Source organism: Paramisgurnus dabryanus, chromosome 5 (assembly GCF_030506205.2).
Source record: "Paramisgurnus dabryanus chromosome 5, PD_genome_1.1, whole genome shotgun sequence".
Classification (NCBI taxonomy): Eukaryota; Metazoa; Chordata; class Actinopteri; order Cypriniformes; family Cobitidae; genus Paramisgurnus; species Paramisgurnus dabryanus.
The window spans coordinates 14,274,644-14,292,150 of NC_133341.1; the positions used below are offsets into that span (position 1 = coordinate 14,274,644).

The window sequence follows — 17,507 nt, forward strand, 5'->3', positions numbered from 1 at the left end:
CCATGAAGCAGATGAATTCAGACCCACAGAAAATCCAGAGTTGAATATAGGTGAGGGAAAAAGATGCAAGTTGTGCCACACAATAAAATGACACCAAAACAAGCAATGCAACAAGACAGAAAGCATATGCTTGATGTGTGCACATCAATGTCAACACTTTTCAGATTTCTTTCAGATGTTTTAAACATACATGTAAATAAAAGAATAATAAAACATTGTAAATATATTTTTTTAAATGTTACGTTTATTTTACAGTTTATTTTTAACATTTGTTAAAACAAACATGTTAAAAATTGTGCTTAAATGCATACTTTTAATATTAACTGTTTATATGACAAATACTGATACTAAAATAGTCCTGTTCATACCCAATTCCTTCTTGTTTTTCATAATGTGATATTTAGAGAATTGCATTGAATGCAATTAATGTCAATTCGACCTGGTCCATTAAAATCATCACAAAAATCGAACACAATACAAGGGTTAACAGAGGTTGAGGCTAATACTCTCAGATCAAAAGCACAAACTACATCTGATTTTACTCATAATATACAAAATGGGAAGACATACAGTATAATCCTTTGTGAGATTACATATATAACGTGAAGTACAATGTGAGGTATGTCTGCTTGTTAGTAAACGCTATAAATGTGTAACTCAATTTTGCCCTAAAACTGTCAAAAAGATCATTCCAAAATTGTTGGAGTGCATGATGATGAAGTGAGTTAGCTGTAAACAAATGACACCGGAAGTGCATAAATGTATTTATTTGCAACTTGTCTGACAATAGTTGAATTGTTCAAGACATGCAACATTAAATATCTTAATATCTTCAGGCTAAAGAGGTACAGTATGAAATTATACAAACAATAACAAAGAAAATAACTGAAACATGTAAACATTTTTTTTTTTTTTTTTTTGGATAATATAAAACAATTTAGCGATAACAAAAGAAACTACACAATTAAGATAGTAAAATATTCAACTTAATACAAAAAACAGCTCTCATATATACAAAAGTAAAAATATTTGAAATAAATGTATTAAACCTACATTACAGCTTATTTGAATAATGCTTTTCAGTGCATTAAGCAATATTTCTTGTTTTTCCTACTGTATCTTAACCCTTGACTGCTGCCTCTGAGCAATAAACGCTTTTCTTTATATTAAAAGATCCATATAATAATTCAATTATTGAAGTAATGAAGTATTGGCTTTGAACAAACCAATAAAACACTTTCTCTGGGTCATATTACATTCCGGCAGTTACGTCTGAAAAATCTGGCATGGTACACAGTATAAAGGATGCATATATTGGATCTGGAGAACAGCCCTAAGAAAAGGATTGTAAAAAATGTGTTGGTTTAACCTAAAAAAGTTAGCAGGTTGCCTGAAAATGTTTTAGTAATTAGTTAACATACTCTATACACCATTACAACTGACAAGCCCCCAACATTCATATCAATTATGCAGGTGCAGTCTTTAGTTGCGTGCTTTAGTAAATGTTAAGTAAAAGTAAGTGAAAAGTAAGTTACTAACGCTGCCTTAAAATGAAATTTAATTAACTCAAAATTAGAGTAAAGGCAACCAGGTATTTTTTTTTAAGTCAAAACAACTTTTTTACATTGAAGGCATTGTTGTATTTTTCAACAAAGAAAAACATTTCTTGTTTGTTTGATCGCAAAACATAGTCTATACCCCATTATAAGTGACAAGGCTCCTACATGCATATCAATTGTGCGGGTGCAGGTCTTTAGTTGCATCTGGCCACCCACATGTTAACTTTATCCTTTAGTAAATGTAAACATTTAAATATCTCACTGTTAGTCTCAAGCATTGCATAACCTTGTATGTTAATTGCGATTAGTTTAAACCTTTTATTTAATATTGATGAACAGCCACAGGCTTTTTTATCAGTGCAGTGGCATTCTATAGACTTCCTTTCACAGTGTAATCCGTATAGCTTTTTAAACACCGATTATTATATTATATGTATCAATCAAACAAAAAGTACTTCAGACCACCCTGTGTCTCACATCTTTCACACAACCGCAACTTTTCTCAGGCTGTACTGCATCATCCAGCAGAAGAGAAGAAACATCTAGAGATAAAACATAAATAAATATACACACATTATGAGATGCTTTGGTAACAGATGATGCAACAACACTGAATTTATTTTTTGATGTTTCGTTGTTTTATTTCAGAAAGAATGCATATGAAATAAACCACATGACATTTAATGTCTTTATTATAGTTGACAGCCAAAACATGATTCAAAATGTTGTTTTTTTTATCCTATGCTTTAGTTTTTTTGTATTTGTAGTGTATTTGACTTGTAGGTCTTAAGAATTTGCTAATTTATGTTTTACTTTACGTCATTTTAAAGGGATAGTTCACCCAAAAATAAAAATTCTGTCATTATTTACTAAGGTTATTCTAAACCTGTATAAGCTTTTTTATTTTGATGATGCTTAATATATGCAAAATAATTATGCAGATTTTGTCTGCTTTATATCTGCTTATAATTTATTGTGATGATCTCCAACAAACATTCGAATGACCTGAGCAAGTACATTTCAACTGACTCTACTAACCACATCCTCAACCCTAATGTGCATTAAAATGTGTGTTTTATGATGTGTGTATGTTAACTGCGAGTGTTATGTGTGTGGTTTTGAATTTGAAAGAATTTGCTTCACCAGTGTCACACTCACCATTTTGTTCTGTCTTAGTTTCACCATTGACTGTTTGGGGTTGTTTTCTGTCCACCATGTCAGTCCTTACTTGTCCCAAAGTCCTAAGAAGACACATGGTGTCAAACGGTGCCTCTCCTTCCTCTGACAGCAATTCTAATACCTGCAAACACACACAAAAATTCTAATTCTGAAAAAAGGCCATGACAAAGAAATTAAACAGATACATAAGATAATGGCTCTGTACATTAAAGGTATAGTTCATAAAATTAAAATTACCCCATTTTCTAAAAAGTGTTAGTCTGAAAGATGATGGACGTATGCATCACAGATGGCTTGAGGGTGAGTAAACATGGGCTAATTTTTATTTTTGGACAAACTAACCCGTTTAAACACACAGATACAGTACACTGACCTGCAAACATTTGTAGCTCTTAAGCTCACTTAAGTTCTCTTCCAGAAAAAGAAGATATATGCTGAGGTCATCATAACGACGTGCAGAAGGCTGCAAATCGAGGCTACGCCCGAAAGCAGGCAGCAGGCGGTATGGTTGGAGGCACTGGGCATGCTGGTGTTCAATAAAAGGTTGGAGGGCAGAATAAACCACAGCCGGTACTAACACTACATACATCACCAGATTAATGCAGCTTAGGAGGCGGAATACCCCCACTGCTACTAGTTTACACTGCACTGCTTTTGGTATCCCACTCTCATTTGATAAAATACCTGGGAAAAAAAATATGCACAATTCAGCACAATCAACAATAGCAAATAATTAGCAAACTAAGACAAGCACATTCTAATCCTCATATATATACACAAACCTTATTTCTGGGATGCACTAAATGCATGCAAAAACACACACACACACACACACACACACACACACACACACACACACACACACACACACACACACACACACACACCTGTCCGCAGGTTACAGGAGAATTGGTCACTGGGTGACACCCAAAAGATGTAGTAGGTCAGATAAACGCAGGCCAGGAGTAAAGTGAGGAGCGTTAAAATTCGACAAAGAAGATATTTTGCTGCCAAAGCCTTTGATGCGCGCTTTGTTTTTAGGTACTGCTCTACCAGAGGGTACTTAAAACAACCTTCAGTCAATTCAATACCACTGAGAGACAAAGCGAGAGCATGAGAGACAGAGAAAAAGAGAGATTAGGGATAAGATTAGTATTAAGGATATTCAAGTTTGGATTAGGATTGATTCTCAAGACGTAAAGGAGATACAAAGGAAGTGTAGAATAGCAAAACAGCCGCAAACACTCAAGCAAGAACAAATAAAGGAAATATGTCATCATTTCAAGATAGGAAGATTAGTTAATTAAATTAATGCATCACCTTAAGATGTATGTAAAGGCAGATGCTTTTAATCAAAGCGACACAGTGCATTCAAGGTATACAATTTACTAATATGTGTATTTTCCATGGGAAACAAAACCATGACCTTTGCACTGCTAATGAAATTTTATTATGACTAGACCTCTGTTTATTGATATTGATAACATTCAATGATTAAGTGTTAATGTACCCATGTGGATCTTCTGCTATGTCTTTGCCATCGAGGTTGGACGTAAGGCTCTTGGCCAGGCGGATGGCACGATTGTAGCAACGGTCAAGTTCCTCCATGATAAAACAGAGGTCAGAGGAGAGGGAAGGGGCACTCGTGAAACGCCAAAAGAGAGCTGGGATATACATAATGACGGCGACCAGCAGTAAGATATAAGGAAAGAACTGCAGATAAAAAGACAGAGAAAAAATTAGATAAAAATAATAGTTGAATATGACTAACTTTGTTGTTAATCACTTATGTAAATGACATTCCATCCATGTAATGAATACAGTATAACATACAGTAGGCCTTATTACCTTGTGTAGTTGTAGGGGGACGCTATTAACCCCATCCTCTGTTGAGTGACTCTCTATTGCAGCCCAGCAGAAGGAGTCTACATATGAAGCCTGTCGCATTGAGAAGCTAGAGGGTGCAAAACACGTGATCTGGGTACCTAAATGGGAGGGAATGAAGAAAATTATGATTGGGTGAATTTTCCCTTTAACCTCTTCAACCCTGAGGACCCTGTCCCGGGTCCAAAATTTCGTATTTTGACTTAATATAAAAGATTCTTTTAATCTTTAATGCTCCGTCATGGACCCCAGTAACACATATGAGATACTGTTTGAAAGCTTAGAGTCTCTACTTTCTGCAGATATGCATCACTTTGACATATCTTTTACTGTAAGAAAGTTATTTACACTTAATTTACACTATCACCCCCCCAATATTTTATTATATCATTTAATATTTACATATTTCATATTTTTCAAAAATGACAAAAATGGGCAAGTCCTTATATCAAATGAAAGCTCTCACTCTCGGGAATAAGGCTACAGCATTATTTTTGTTCTAATATCAACACATATCCAACAATCATCGAATGAATAATAAGGTAAAAAATGGTCTTTTGTAAACATATGTGAAACTTGAGTGTGAACTGCCTCAGATAGCACATATAGCCACAAATGATACATCATCTTTTATTTTAGGTCCTACTCTAAACAATGAGTCCATTCACAGCATTTTCTTTGGTTGTTTGCATAATTAATCCCTAGCTTTTTATTATATGTGCAAAACAAAAAATTAATATTTTTATGAAAAATGTATTTCCGCACCCTTCAGTAAAATAAGAATATCTTTTGAATGCGACATGATAAAGAGTTCATTCTTTTTTTGGGTGTTTACTGTCTGCTGCTGCTAACAACCAGAACTGTCTGCAGTCCGCTAGAGCATCCAGAACCAGAGTTATATACTATCAAAGACAGTGTTTACAACATAAAAAATAAAATTTTTGTGTTTCATCATATGAAAAACAACATAAATAACAATATTTGTCACAAACAGCAGCTTTTTATGTAACTTCAAAGGGTTTTCTTTAAAATGATATAAAGAAATTGCATTTATTCCACTGTATGTGGTTATGGTAGCACTTCAAATGTTTTTTGGCAGAAATTGTACACCATAAGCGTATTATTCCTCCCATCAGTTGGAGTAAAATAACTTTTGCATACATTATGATAGAGAAAAAATTCCATTTTCCACTGTAAGCTGACAATTGCTGGAATCAAACAAAACTGTCTGCAGGGACCTGAGATACCCAGGACCAGAGTTATATACTTTCAAATAAAAACTTTAGAAAAAAACATCAAAAAGCGCCTATTTATTTTTGTGTTTATTAGAGGACTGATATCACATACAACCATGTTGAGCACTTTTAACAGTGTTTTATGTAATTTCAAAGGGTTACCTGCAAAATGATACCAAACTTTTGTATGTAAACCTCTGCATGTGGGTATGGGAAGCTTTTGAAATTGGGTAGGCCAAATCCATGCGAAAATCCCCAAAATAGCTTCAGGGTGTAAGAAGTTAAAAAAATTACTGACAGACAACGAGCACTGAACAACAGTGAAATAAAAGAAATGTAAACAAAAGACATGTTCACATTGTGCAGGGCAAACGATTTCTCATAAAATTCATAAAATAATATATACACACATGTAATATATTCTCGCTAGTTTACTAATTATTGCATTAGTAATTTTGCATTATTCATGTTGTGAACTGGCATTACAACAGCACGGTGACGCCCCATTCTGTTTTTACCAACAAAACAGATGATCAAGTCATCCATTAGTAAATAACAAAGCAAACATCATCTGTCTCTTCTAACAAACACCTTAAAATACTGCAAGTGTACATTTTTCTTTAACCACTCACCAGTTTTTATAGATCTATATCAATGTTTCTTTTATTAAAAGATTGTTCTGCAAATATCAAACTACATTTAACTGAGGACAATGGTTAATTTCACGTAATTTATCAGATTCTATGTTCATTTTGTTGACCTTTGCTGAAATGAAGATAGCGATTAAATGCTTTTACTGACCCACAGATACTTCTTGTGCAAAAGCGAGTGAGATGAGTAACAAAGGAAGCCCGACCGCGATAAAACTGACCAGTTTGTCCAGGGCCAGTTCCTGCCGCACGCCTTTATACTTCGAGTCACTCGATTCTTTTAATAAAAAATCTGAAAATACATATTCGGTCGCAACGTGCGCTATAGCCATTGTTCAACCGTATTTGACAAGTGCCGCCCTACTTCCGGTGGGCGGAGTTTTCGTGGACTGCTTACCAATCAACGATATGAACAAAAGAGAATCAGAAATTATACAGAATATTACAAAAACGTTTGTTGCACGGCGACGTCACTAACTGGTTGCGCGCGCAACCGAGGGGCAGAAAGAAGAGACGTGCATTGTGTTGTATGCTAGTAGCGGTGTCTGTAAGTCAAAATGCCAAGGAATTTTTGCGTGGAAAATAGTACCAACAGAGTCAGTGCTGGGTGCCTGATGTTAACATACCAGTAGATGCGACTATTACGTTACTAGCATTATAATTATAAAATTATAATTCATACATGTATCACAGTAACACTGCAAAAATAAAGACAGAAAAACAGATACAACTAAAATCAAGTCTTATTTATGTACAAACATTAAAGAACGCTTCAATAATTAAGGTTGTTGCAGTAGCAGATCAGCTCACCAATCGGTCTTTCTGCCCCTTGGTTGCGCGCGCACCCTGCAATGTTTGTAAACTTGCAACCCCTCTATAGATGACCAGTGCGATTTTTTGAGAATCAACGATACAGTTTTTTTTTTTTTTTTTTTTTTTGAGGGAAGTTTGTGTAAAATAATGTGTGGAAAATCTGGGTAAATACACTCAAAAAGTGCAGAAATGTTTCAACCTATTTTTTACAGTCTATGGTTTCGGTTTCAACCAGGTTTCAACCCATGGTTGGGTAAAATATGGACATTTTTAGGTTTATTTAAAGCAGCGGTTGAGTTTGTCCACACCCAACCATAAACCAGCATGTTTTAGAGTGCAATGTTTTGATTACACATTTTTTTAAGCTTCTTTGAAAACCTTTTCCGTTTGTTATGTACCATTTGATTAATTTGCAAGTGCTTTGTTGATTTAGCAAATTTTCATAAAATGAGAAGGAAGATGAAAAAGTAAGAAATAGGAAGTGAAAAAATAAGAAGTGAAAAAAATATTTTAAAGGCACCAGCCATTGAAGCTGGGAATTTTCCTCAGATTTTTCAGGTTATAAACCTCAGACAGTTAAGAGACGTTAGGATGTGAGGATGAGGATGTGCTAAGTTTGTTCTATATTGTCAGACACCCCATAACATTTAAATAATATATTCAGTATTTATTATTAGGAAAGCCAAAGGTTCTAGTAGCATTACAGTAACCACAAGGAAATAGTTAATTTACCATTCATCCTTCGAACATCAATTTTAACACAGCCTAACGCAGTATTCCTACTGCATTTATGTAATTTCACTAAACAGCTTTATAATAAGAAATTTAATTTGTAATAAAATGTTGGGGCGTACATCTCGACTTTAACGTCACAGTCGGTGTTATGTTGATTGGCCTGTTTTCCAGCGGGATTTTTTGTATGCATTAGGTTTGCATAAGAAAAAGGAAACAATAGTGTTTAAGGCTCACAATATGTTCTTACAAAGAACAGTAGTAGATAGATGGAACTTTGAGGGTAAGTACAGTAAAACTCACTGCTAAATCAATTCAATCGTCCATACGGTGGTGCTACAGTACAGTGATGAAAATAAAATCAGAATTAGAATGAGCTTTATTTTGTGTATATTTAATTTAAATATTTAGTTAAAATATTAAATATTTAAATAGATAAAATATTCAATATTAAACATTAAACGTTAAATAAAGATTTTTTTTTATTAGGTCTTGGAGGTTAACCAGGGGAACATTAATCCTTTCAGTTATCTTAAATAGTGCATAGTACACCATAAAATGAAAATTCTTTCATAATGCACAATAGGGTCCTCTTAACCAGGAGGCTTTTCTGTAATTTAAAAAAATGCAGCATAAAGTTTTGACTTTTTGCAAGTCAATTCAACCTACTATTTTAAGTTTCGGATTGTGATAAGTTGACATAACTTATAAAAACACGTTAAACAAAGGTTTGTCATTGTTATAATTGTTTATTATTGTGAATTTGTTAAATTAAAGTAACTAATATATGTTGATTTTGACACCATTTTAACAGTAGATTATCTTGTGTGTAGATTAAGCTGTAGATACAGCATGAAGTTTTAGTTATGCAAGTTAATTCAACCTACATAGGTTTTGAACTGTGATAAGTTGAAATTAACAAAACAAATTGAAATTGTTTAACTTAAGTTTTTAAGTTAAAGTAACATTAAAATATAAATTGATTTGATATCATTTTTATACAGATTTGGCAAACTTGTCAGTTATAGATGCACAAAGGACCTACTCGAAAACAGCTGAGTAAAACTGTGTCATCAACTACACTGAACTTCCTCATTTGGCTGAGGAAGTACAACCTTTACTGGACATTTTTAACAATGTGGGTTTCCCAATCCTGGTCCTGTAAGATGTTGAAGCCTAGAAACCTGAATGAATCCACAGTTGCCACAGTGCTTTTGAGCGTGGTGAGGAGGAGTGATGGGGTTTTTTACTTAGGTCCTCTATCATCTCCAAAGTTTTGAGCATATTTAGCCCTGTGTTGTTTAGCCTGCACCAGACACCTCTCTTCTGTAAGCAGTTTCAAAACCATCCTGGATGAGAACATTGACTGTCGTGTCATTGCAAACGTTTAGCGCTTAATCTGGGGGGGGGTTGAAACCCAGTCATTGGTGTATAGAAAAGAAGTGAAGGGAGCACACAGTCCTGTGAAGTACCAGTAAATGCCCTCACTAATCATCAAAATCTTATCATGATCACAACTTAAAGCCACGTTTCTGAATTCATATTTTTGTATTTGGTTGATGGTTTTATCCAAAGCGACTTACATTGCATAACAAAGTAGGCCTATATCTGTCTTTTCTGTAGTTTGGGTGGAAAAAGTTCAAATAGACATCAAAATGGTTTTCAGTGAAAGCTTAGCTTTATTGACTTCATCAAAGTGAAGAAACAGTTGCAAAAGACAAAAAGTTATTTAGAAAAGATTGTAATAATGTCAGAAACTGTAAGCATTCTGAAGAAAGAAAGATGAATACAGGAAATATTTTTTATTTAAATGCTTTTTATAATTGTGAGAAGCCATTTTTTGGCAGTTTGTGCATCAACTTTTCTTTCAGTCATGGAACAGGTCGAAGAAGCTGTGGTCATCTGGTGCCTCCTCAAATTGCACACCGTCACAGTAGGCCGGTAGCACAAAGTCTTGTGGGTCATCAACTTTAGTTTCAACGTTATAGAAACTGGTACAGAAAATTGCTCGGTTACATGACCATTACATTATACTTCCATACAGGATCCAATATGTAGATCTTTAAATTTTTCTGTTATTTACAATCAGTCTGCAACAGTTTTTTCTTTAATTTACCTGAAGACAAGGTCCTTCTTCTCACCATAATAGGAGCCCGAAACTGGCAGACAGCCACAAGAAGTGGTCGACAGGGAGTAGTGCGCTGAAAAGGATAAATAAAAGCAAAGAAATAAAATGTTAATATGTGACCCTGTATGTGAAATCCAGACTACAATCTCATAATCTATGAGAGAGGCATCAAAGTTACTTAGTCAATATTATAGATATCAAGGTTATATTTGCACAGAATGTTCTTTATATTATGTGATTTTATGTAGAAAACAGAAAATGACTTCAGCTGGGTTTTCACAGACAGGGTCACATATTATTATGTGTAAGTCCATTTCAGTTTTCCTTCAGTACAACTGCTTAATTCTCAATACGAAAACACATGAACAGTACACTGTAAAAAGTAAAAGTTGGATAAATTAAAAAAAAAAAATTCAATTTGTAACGCCAAAACATTTAACTCTTTTTTTCAACTTCACTTGTAGTTAGAAATTTTACGTTTATAAAATTTGATTTTATTGAGTGCTACCAATTGAAGTAAGTTTTTTAAGTAGAGCAGCTTTCACTTTTTACAGTGTATAGAGACCAAGCACAAAATAAGTAAAATATGTAATGACCGTGAAGTTCAGGAAACTTCCCGGACCACACCCGGACTCTAAGTCCTTGCTCTGTGATGGAGGGGCTGCCCAGGTAAATCTCAGATTCGTTAGTGGCATCGGGTGGAATCTCCATTAGGTGCTTACGGAACTGCATAGTCTCCTTCTTGCAACTCTCATTTTTACTGTCCAACTCATAAAGCAGGCCCTGTGTTTGTATAAGACAGAAATGTGCTTTTTTATAAATTATTTTGATTTAAAAATAGCTTATATTGAGAAAAACACAAACTGTAATTAAACTGAAAGAGGATGTGGAATTAAGAGAATTGATGAATCCTACCTCATCGAAATGTACGAGCACATCCAAATAAGAAGTTTTGTTTGCGTGAGTAGTGTCCTCCACAAAGCGGAATTTATTTGCTTTGGAATCATAACTGAATTCTCCAGATGCAAGATCATGACCCCCTGTTGAAACCTGAATGTGACAGAATAGAAGTCAGCTTTAGAAAAAATTGAAGTTACTTATCTAGCTTTCAACTTTAGCGTTTCAAAAATTTATTTGCATGTTAGGCACAGTTTTGTTTTATTATCTGTAGTTAATAAATCATTTTTTTTGATAGACAATTAATATTTCTTGATAGGATTTTGTCCTCTTTACTAAAATCGTTGAGCAGTATCATTAACTGTATATCTCAATAGAAGTTAAACTGATTTTGCATATTCTGTATTTTTGCAGGTTCTATATATTTTAAACGTATATATTAACTCACCACTGTCAATGTTCCACTGGTCAATGGTGGTGTATCTGCGAAAGAAATACAAAAAAGTAACAGTTATTACACTGCGTCATCATTTTAAGCTTGGAAAAGGAATTCCCAAAATTCTCCAAAAGTTAATGGCTGACAATGTAAATGCAAACCTGAGCATTTACTTGAACCAAAATATTCCCATTCTAGTTCTGGACAATTATACAGATATAACAATTGTACAGGTATTAATTAATAAATCTCTTACGACATGGCTGGCGATTGGATGACGCCCAGGCGACGGCACAGAGGCACGAAAACACCACACAGAGCAGCTTGACTGTATGCATCATGGCTCTTCAACTTCTTCAGGTCCAAACACATCCACCCTCATGCTTCTTATATATAACCCTCGATTGCACCCTAAATAAATTCCCCCTCCTTCTTACTCAGGACCTCCAGCAATGCAATAAACAAAAGATGTTCACCTCGAAATCACATTGCCTATTGTATGTGCAAATGAGGAGGCTGAACGCCGGAACTACACAATTGGCACGAGTTACCTTTATCAAATATGGTCCAAAAAATTTTATTTCAACAAACAATCCCCTGTCTGGCCTCTGATCAGCACTCAGGGGTGCAGGCTCCATTCTGGTGGAGCACAAGTCCCGAGACTGTTGGTGTTGTATCCCATGAGGGCTTTATGAGGTTCATGTGAGGTGATGATTACACTGCAGAAGTTCACTGACTTAAGTTCTCAATCTAAAAATTTAAGAAAACAAAAACATCTCAATTACACAGGTGTGAAAACAAAAGCCCATCTGGTACTTTCTCTGTTGTCTGGTCTGTCTTGGAAAAGTACTAAATCAGAAAACTACACTATTTAAAGTTTCTTATATAAAGTTTGCTATAAACAATTGTAATGCAGTACAATGAGGAAGTGTGTTTTACTTCAGTCCTAAGTTAATTAATAGGCTTTAGGCTCTATGATTGTTCGGTTTTGAAACAATGTGCAATAGGAAAGACGCTATATAAATCAAACTGAATTTAATAGAGTTTTGACTCTGATCAGTAAGCAATCTAGACTATGCCCATGATCAGGTAACCACCCTGACAGAGATTGGAGCGGTCAAGCGATACAAACAGTATTCCCCTTTTGAAAATACAAACAGGAAGTTAGTAAATTGAGTTATATAAAGATGTCCTATGGCTTGGACTGAGGGAAAGTCGAATAGGTAACACCTTACAGTAAAGTTCTTTTGGTTAACAGAAGTTAATCACATACACTGTAAAAAATGATGTGTTCATTTTTTACACATTGTGTGTGTCATGCAATTTAACGTGTTATTTCATGTTAAAATAAATGAAAGGGACAACACAAGTTGTGTTAAAAACAGTGATGGGAGTAACGCGTTACAAAGTAATTCCGTTACTGTAATTCCACTACTTTTAGCGGTATTGAGCAAATTTTTTTTATAAAAAATTGTAACTGCCTTAATTGGTTTAAAAAAATACTTTGTTACATGCTCATTACCGCTAAAATTAGTGGAATTAAAGTAACGGAATTACTTTGTAACGCGTTACTCCCATCACTGTTTTTAACACAAATTGTGTTGCCCCTTTCATTTATTTTAACATGAAATAATGCGTTAAATGTCATGACACACACAATGTGTAAAAAATTCTGCTTTGTAACACAGGTAGTAAAATCAACGGCCACTTAATTAAAGGCCTTTCCATAGATCATTGCCAATGCATGTAGAGATGGTTGGTGTATGTCATTTAAACAAACACAAAACACCATGATGATAAAACATGCTATGAAAATGTATTAAGCAACACAAAATGTAACATATAACACCCTAATGTATGTAACTTTATGAAACATAGGAAACATAATTATTTAATGAAATATGTAAAGAGTCACACAGATAATTGCTGGAACATCCTTTTATGGTTTTCACCATAGATTTATGGTGACTTGTATTTTTATTTACAGAAACCATAATTTGAACAATATTTTACTGCAAAAGAACAGTATACATGTATTATTACGGAAGAGGATTAGGGCCACTGGTGAATTTTTTTTTTTTGAATTCTGACTTTATTCTCAGAATTCTGACTTTAATCTCAGAATTCTGACTTTAAACTCAGAATTCTGACTTTAATCTCAGAATTTGAATTCTGACTTTATTCTCAGAATTCTGACTTTAAACTCAAAATTTGAATTCTGACTTTATTGTCAGAATTCTGACTTTAATCTCAGAATTCTGACTTTAATCTCAGAATTTGAATTCTGACTTTATTCTCAGAATTCTGACTTTAAACTCAAAATTTGAATTCTGACTTTATTGTCAGAATTCTGACTTTAATCTCAGAATTCTGACTTTAATCTCAGAATTCTGACTTTAATCTCAGAATTCTGACTTTAAACTCAGAATTCTGACTTTAATCTCAGAATTTGAATTCTGACTTTATTCTCAGAATTCTGACTTTAAACTCAAAATTTGAATTCTGATTTTATTGTCAGAATTCTGACTTTAATCTCAGAATTCTGACTTTAATCTCAGAATTTGAATTCTGACTTTATTCTCAGAATTCTGACTTTAAACTCAAAATTTGAATTCTGACTTTATTGTCAGAATTCTGACTTTAATCTCAGAATTCTGACTTTAATCTCAGAATTCTGACTTTAATCTCAGAATTTGAATTCTGACTTTATTCTCAGAATTCTGACTTTAAACTCAAAATTTGAATTCTGACTTTATTGTCAGAATTCTGACTTTAATCTCAGAATTCTGACTTTAATCTCAGAATTTGAATTCTGACTTTATTCTCAGAATTCTGACTTTAAACTCAAAATTTGAATTCTGACTTTATTGTCAGAATTCTGACTTTAATCTCAGAATTCTGACTTTAATCTCAGAATTTGAATTCTGACTTTATTCTCAGAATTCTGACTTTAAACTCAAAATTTGAATTCTGACTTTATTGTCAGAATTCTGACTTTAATCTCAGAATTCTGACTTTAATCTCAGAATTCTGACTTTAATCTCAGAATTCTGAGATTAAAGTCAGAATTCTGAGATTAAAGTCAGAATTCTGAGATTAAAGTCAGAATTCTGAGATTAAAGTCAGAATTCTGAGAAAAAAAACAGAATTCAAATATTTTTTTCACCAGTGGCCCTAATCCTCTTCCGTATAATCACCTTGAATATTAAAGTGATACATTAAATCTAATGTTTTGTTAAATTTATTACTGTTTTTTAGAGTTAACCAATGAACAGCTTTTTATTGTAGAATTTTTACTTTTTTATTAAATCACAGAATTGTTACAATTAACAATATTTTGCTGGCATGTATTAACCTTAATGTAACATAAAAAAAAAAAAAGTTGTATCTGGTATTGCACAATGATCTAACATGAACGAACACTTACTGTAACGATTTGTACTGACAAAATTGAAAAAGTCAAATTGTTGGTTTTTGTTAGCTAATGGATTATTGATAATAGATAGGAGCATTCTTTAAAGTGTAACCATTGGTTGTTATGATAATTACTAAGAGTTCTTTTAACTACTTTGCTGCAAAATGAAATCATATTTAAAAGACAGTAAATGGACTGCATTTATATAGCGCATTCGTAGACCAATGGCCATCCAAAGCGCTTTACAATTTTGCCTCACATTCACTCCCACATTCTTACACCGACGGCGGTGTCAGCCATGCAAGGCGCCATCCAGCTCGTCGGGAGCAGCTAGGGTTAGGTGTCTTGCTCAAGGACACCTCAACACTTGGTGAGGTGGAGCCGGGGATTGAATCACCAACCTTCCGATTTGTAGACAACCTACATGAACCACTGAGCCACTGCCTCCCCCAAAAAGACAAAAGACAAAAACTTTTATGTGAGCAGCATTTAAAGTGACCACATGAAGGTAGTGACCTGGCAACCCCTTAATAATTTCTTCTACAGAGTTTGATTTATTTTAACACCATCTGGACCAGGGGTCTCCAACCTATTTGTGAGCAAGGGCTACCACAATGGAAAAAACAATCTAGAGGCCTACTTTTTGATACAGTCTATACTCAAAACTTTTTTTGTTTTAGGCTACTTGTTGATTTTATTTTATTTTACTTGTTGATATGTTTAGTATTGTTTAAAATGTTAACATACGTAAACCAAGACAAGATAATATAAAAAATATGTAATAAATAAATATTACAATTGAGACTAGTAGAATGTGCTTTGGCGGGCACATCACAGACTCTGTGTGGGCACCACGTTGGAGACCCCTGATCTGGACTATCAGAAAAAAAATGTGTACCTTATCCTGTTACTAGGGCAGCACCCTCAACATTTACCCCTGAAAGTGTGAATGGTACACAAAAAGTATGGCAGATGTACCTTACGGATACCTTACGGTATCTGGTATCTGGTGTTTTATTTATCATCATAATGTTTTTCACTTTTTGAGACATGCAAGTTTCACTTAATAGCACGAAACATTTAAGTGCTTTCAAGGTATTAATTCTGTTTTCTGAGAAAGAGGACACAAGAAACCCCCTGAATGTTTGTCGGCCACTTTCATAATTGCTGTTTTATGCACACTTGTGAATTTTTGGTAAAGTTTGTAAACGTTAAGATGTAAATTTGTGTGTGGAAAGTTGCTTTTAGGTCAATTAAAATAAAACGCTTCTAGTATCTATCTTTCACAGAGAAAAACAGCACATCAGATGGTATTGAGATGAGAAATAGTCTGAAAGAAAAGTTTTTAGTAAGATTTAGTACAAACATGGTCTGTCTAAATGAGTTTATTATACAGAAGATACTGATTGCTCAGCCTATACTGTAACTTGTTCGAAGAAACAGTCTTATTGTAAAAGTAGTCTTACATTATGCATGTATTTTATGTTGAAATAATTAGTGACAGAAAACATGCACAGTCCATCTTTGTGTGGTTGATACAGTGTGCAGAGCCCAGATGTTGAACTGAAGTCGCCTGTTGTGTTCTGTTGGAGTCAATGCGGGATGCTTGTGACTGGTGAAATTTAGTTTATTTGCTTTCCCTGCTTGATGTCAGTGTTGTTTTCTAGGCAAAAGGGAACATTAAGTCAGAAGGAAAACATGTAGGAATACTAAAATATTAAAGACAATTGTAAATAACTGATAAGTATATTAGCCTAACATCAGAACACTATTCCTGTATATGCATCTTGCATCAGGTGCAGGAATATCAATATTTATATCAGTTGTTATTATTCATTTTCTTTTACATTTTTATTAAATTATTCAACTAATTAGTAAGAACTATGCTATAATGTGAACTATAAACTTTTCATAGTAAAATTTTGATTTGACTACTCTTAAGAGTTTAAATTTATTCTTGAATGCTTTTGAGGTACTCAAAGAGTACCTCAACAGGTCATGTGTGTTGAGGTCATGTGTGTGATGTCATGTGTGTTGCTCGTGTTTTCAAAATATGTGTTTGTTGCATCATGTAAACCATGTGCATCACATGTTTTGTCAAAATGAGTGCCTGCTGCACACGTGTCAAAACCATTTATGTATGATAAAAGAGACGCTCACATTCACAAAATAAACGCAAGACCACTCCCTTAACAGTAAACTCTGATTATGCGAGTATCTGGCAAACGCAAGCGTTTTTTTTAATCATAAACCCTTTAGATGCGTCTGCAGCAGGCACTTATTTTGACAAAACATGTGATGCACACAGGATCGCTCGGCACGCAGAGCACATATTTTGAAATTACAAACCATAAACATGTGACATGACGGGCTACATACATGTTGTGACAAAGTTCGCATCGAGCGCCCTGGAAAAAAAGAAGTCACCGGCCGCCACTGCTCACACCTGCATTCGTTTCATATTCTTTATCTTGGTTTTAGGTTCTCAACTTTGTTTGTAAGAATTATGTGCACTGAGGATTTGTTATGCAAAATGAACTAATTTATGATGTTTAGCAGTATATCAAATAGACCTTGCC

At 34.1% G+C, this 17,507-nt stretch overlaps 2 protein-coding genes across 3 annotated transcripts; both read right to left on the bottom strand.

Annotated features, from left to right (window-relative positions):
- Positions 1-405: 405 nt before the first annotated feature.
- Positions 406-6,871, bottom strand: panx1b (pannexin 1b). Of its 2 annotated transcripts, none has more exons than XM_065293590.2 (7): positions 6,729-6,858; positions 4,587-4,723; positions 4,249-4,451; positions 3,626-3,831; positions 3,112-3,422; positions 2,718-2,859; positions 406-2,101 (listed from the first exon to the last, which is right to left on the bottom strand). In XM_065293590.2, exons 2-7 carry the CDS (start codon positions 4,683-4,685, stop codon positions 2,016-2,018), a joined length of 1,047 nt encoding a protein of 348 aa, XP_065149662.2. In that variant the 5' UTR covers positions 4,686-4,723; positions 6,729-6,858; the 3' UTR covers positions 406-2,015. The 2 variants fall into 2 exon arrangements, with proteins under 2 accessions (XP_065149662.2, XP_065149661.2); XM_065293589.2 differs by having other exon boundaries at positions 424-2,101; positions 6,659-6,871.
- A 2,837-nt stretch (positions 6,872-9,708) lies between these two features.
- Positions 9,709-11,891, bottom strand: epd (ependymin). The gene is made up of 6 exons (XM_065293588.2): positions 11,770-11,891; positions 11,526-11,560; positions 11,096-11,230; positions 10,777-10,963; positions 10,169-10,253; positions 9,709-10,043 (listed from the first exon to the last, which is right to left on the bottom strand). Exons 1-6 carry the CDS (start codon positions 11,852-11,854, stop codon positions 9,920-9,922), a joined length of 651 nt encoding a protein of 216 aa, XP_065149660.1. The 5' UTR covers positions 11,855-11,891; the 3' UTR covers positions 9,709-9,919.
- Between the last annotated feature and the right edge of the window lie 5,616 nt (positions 11,892-17,507).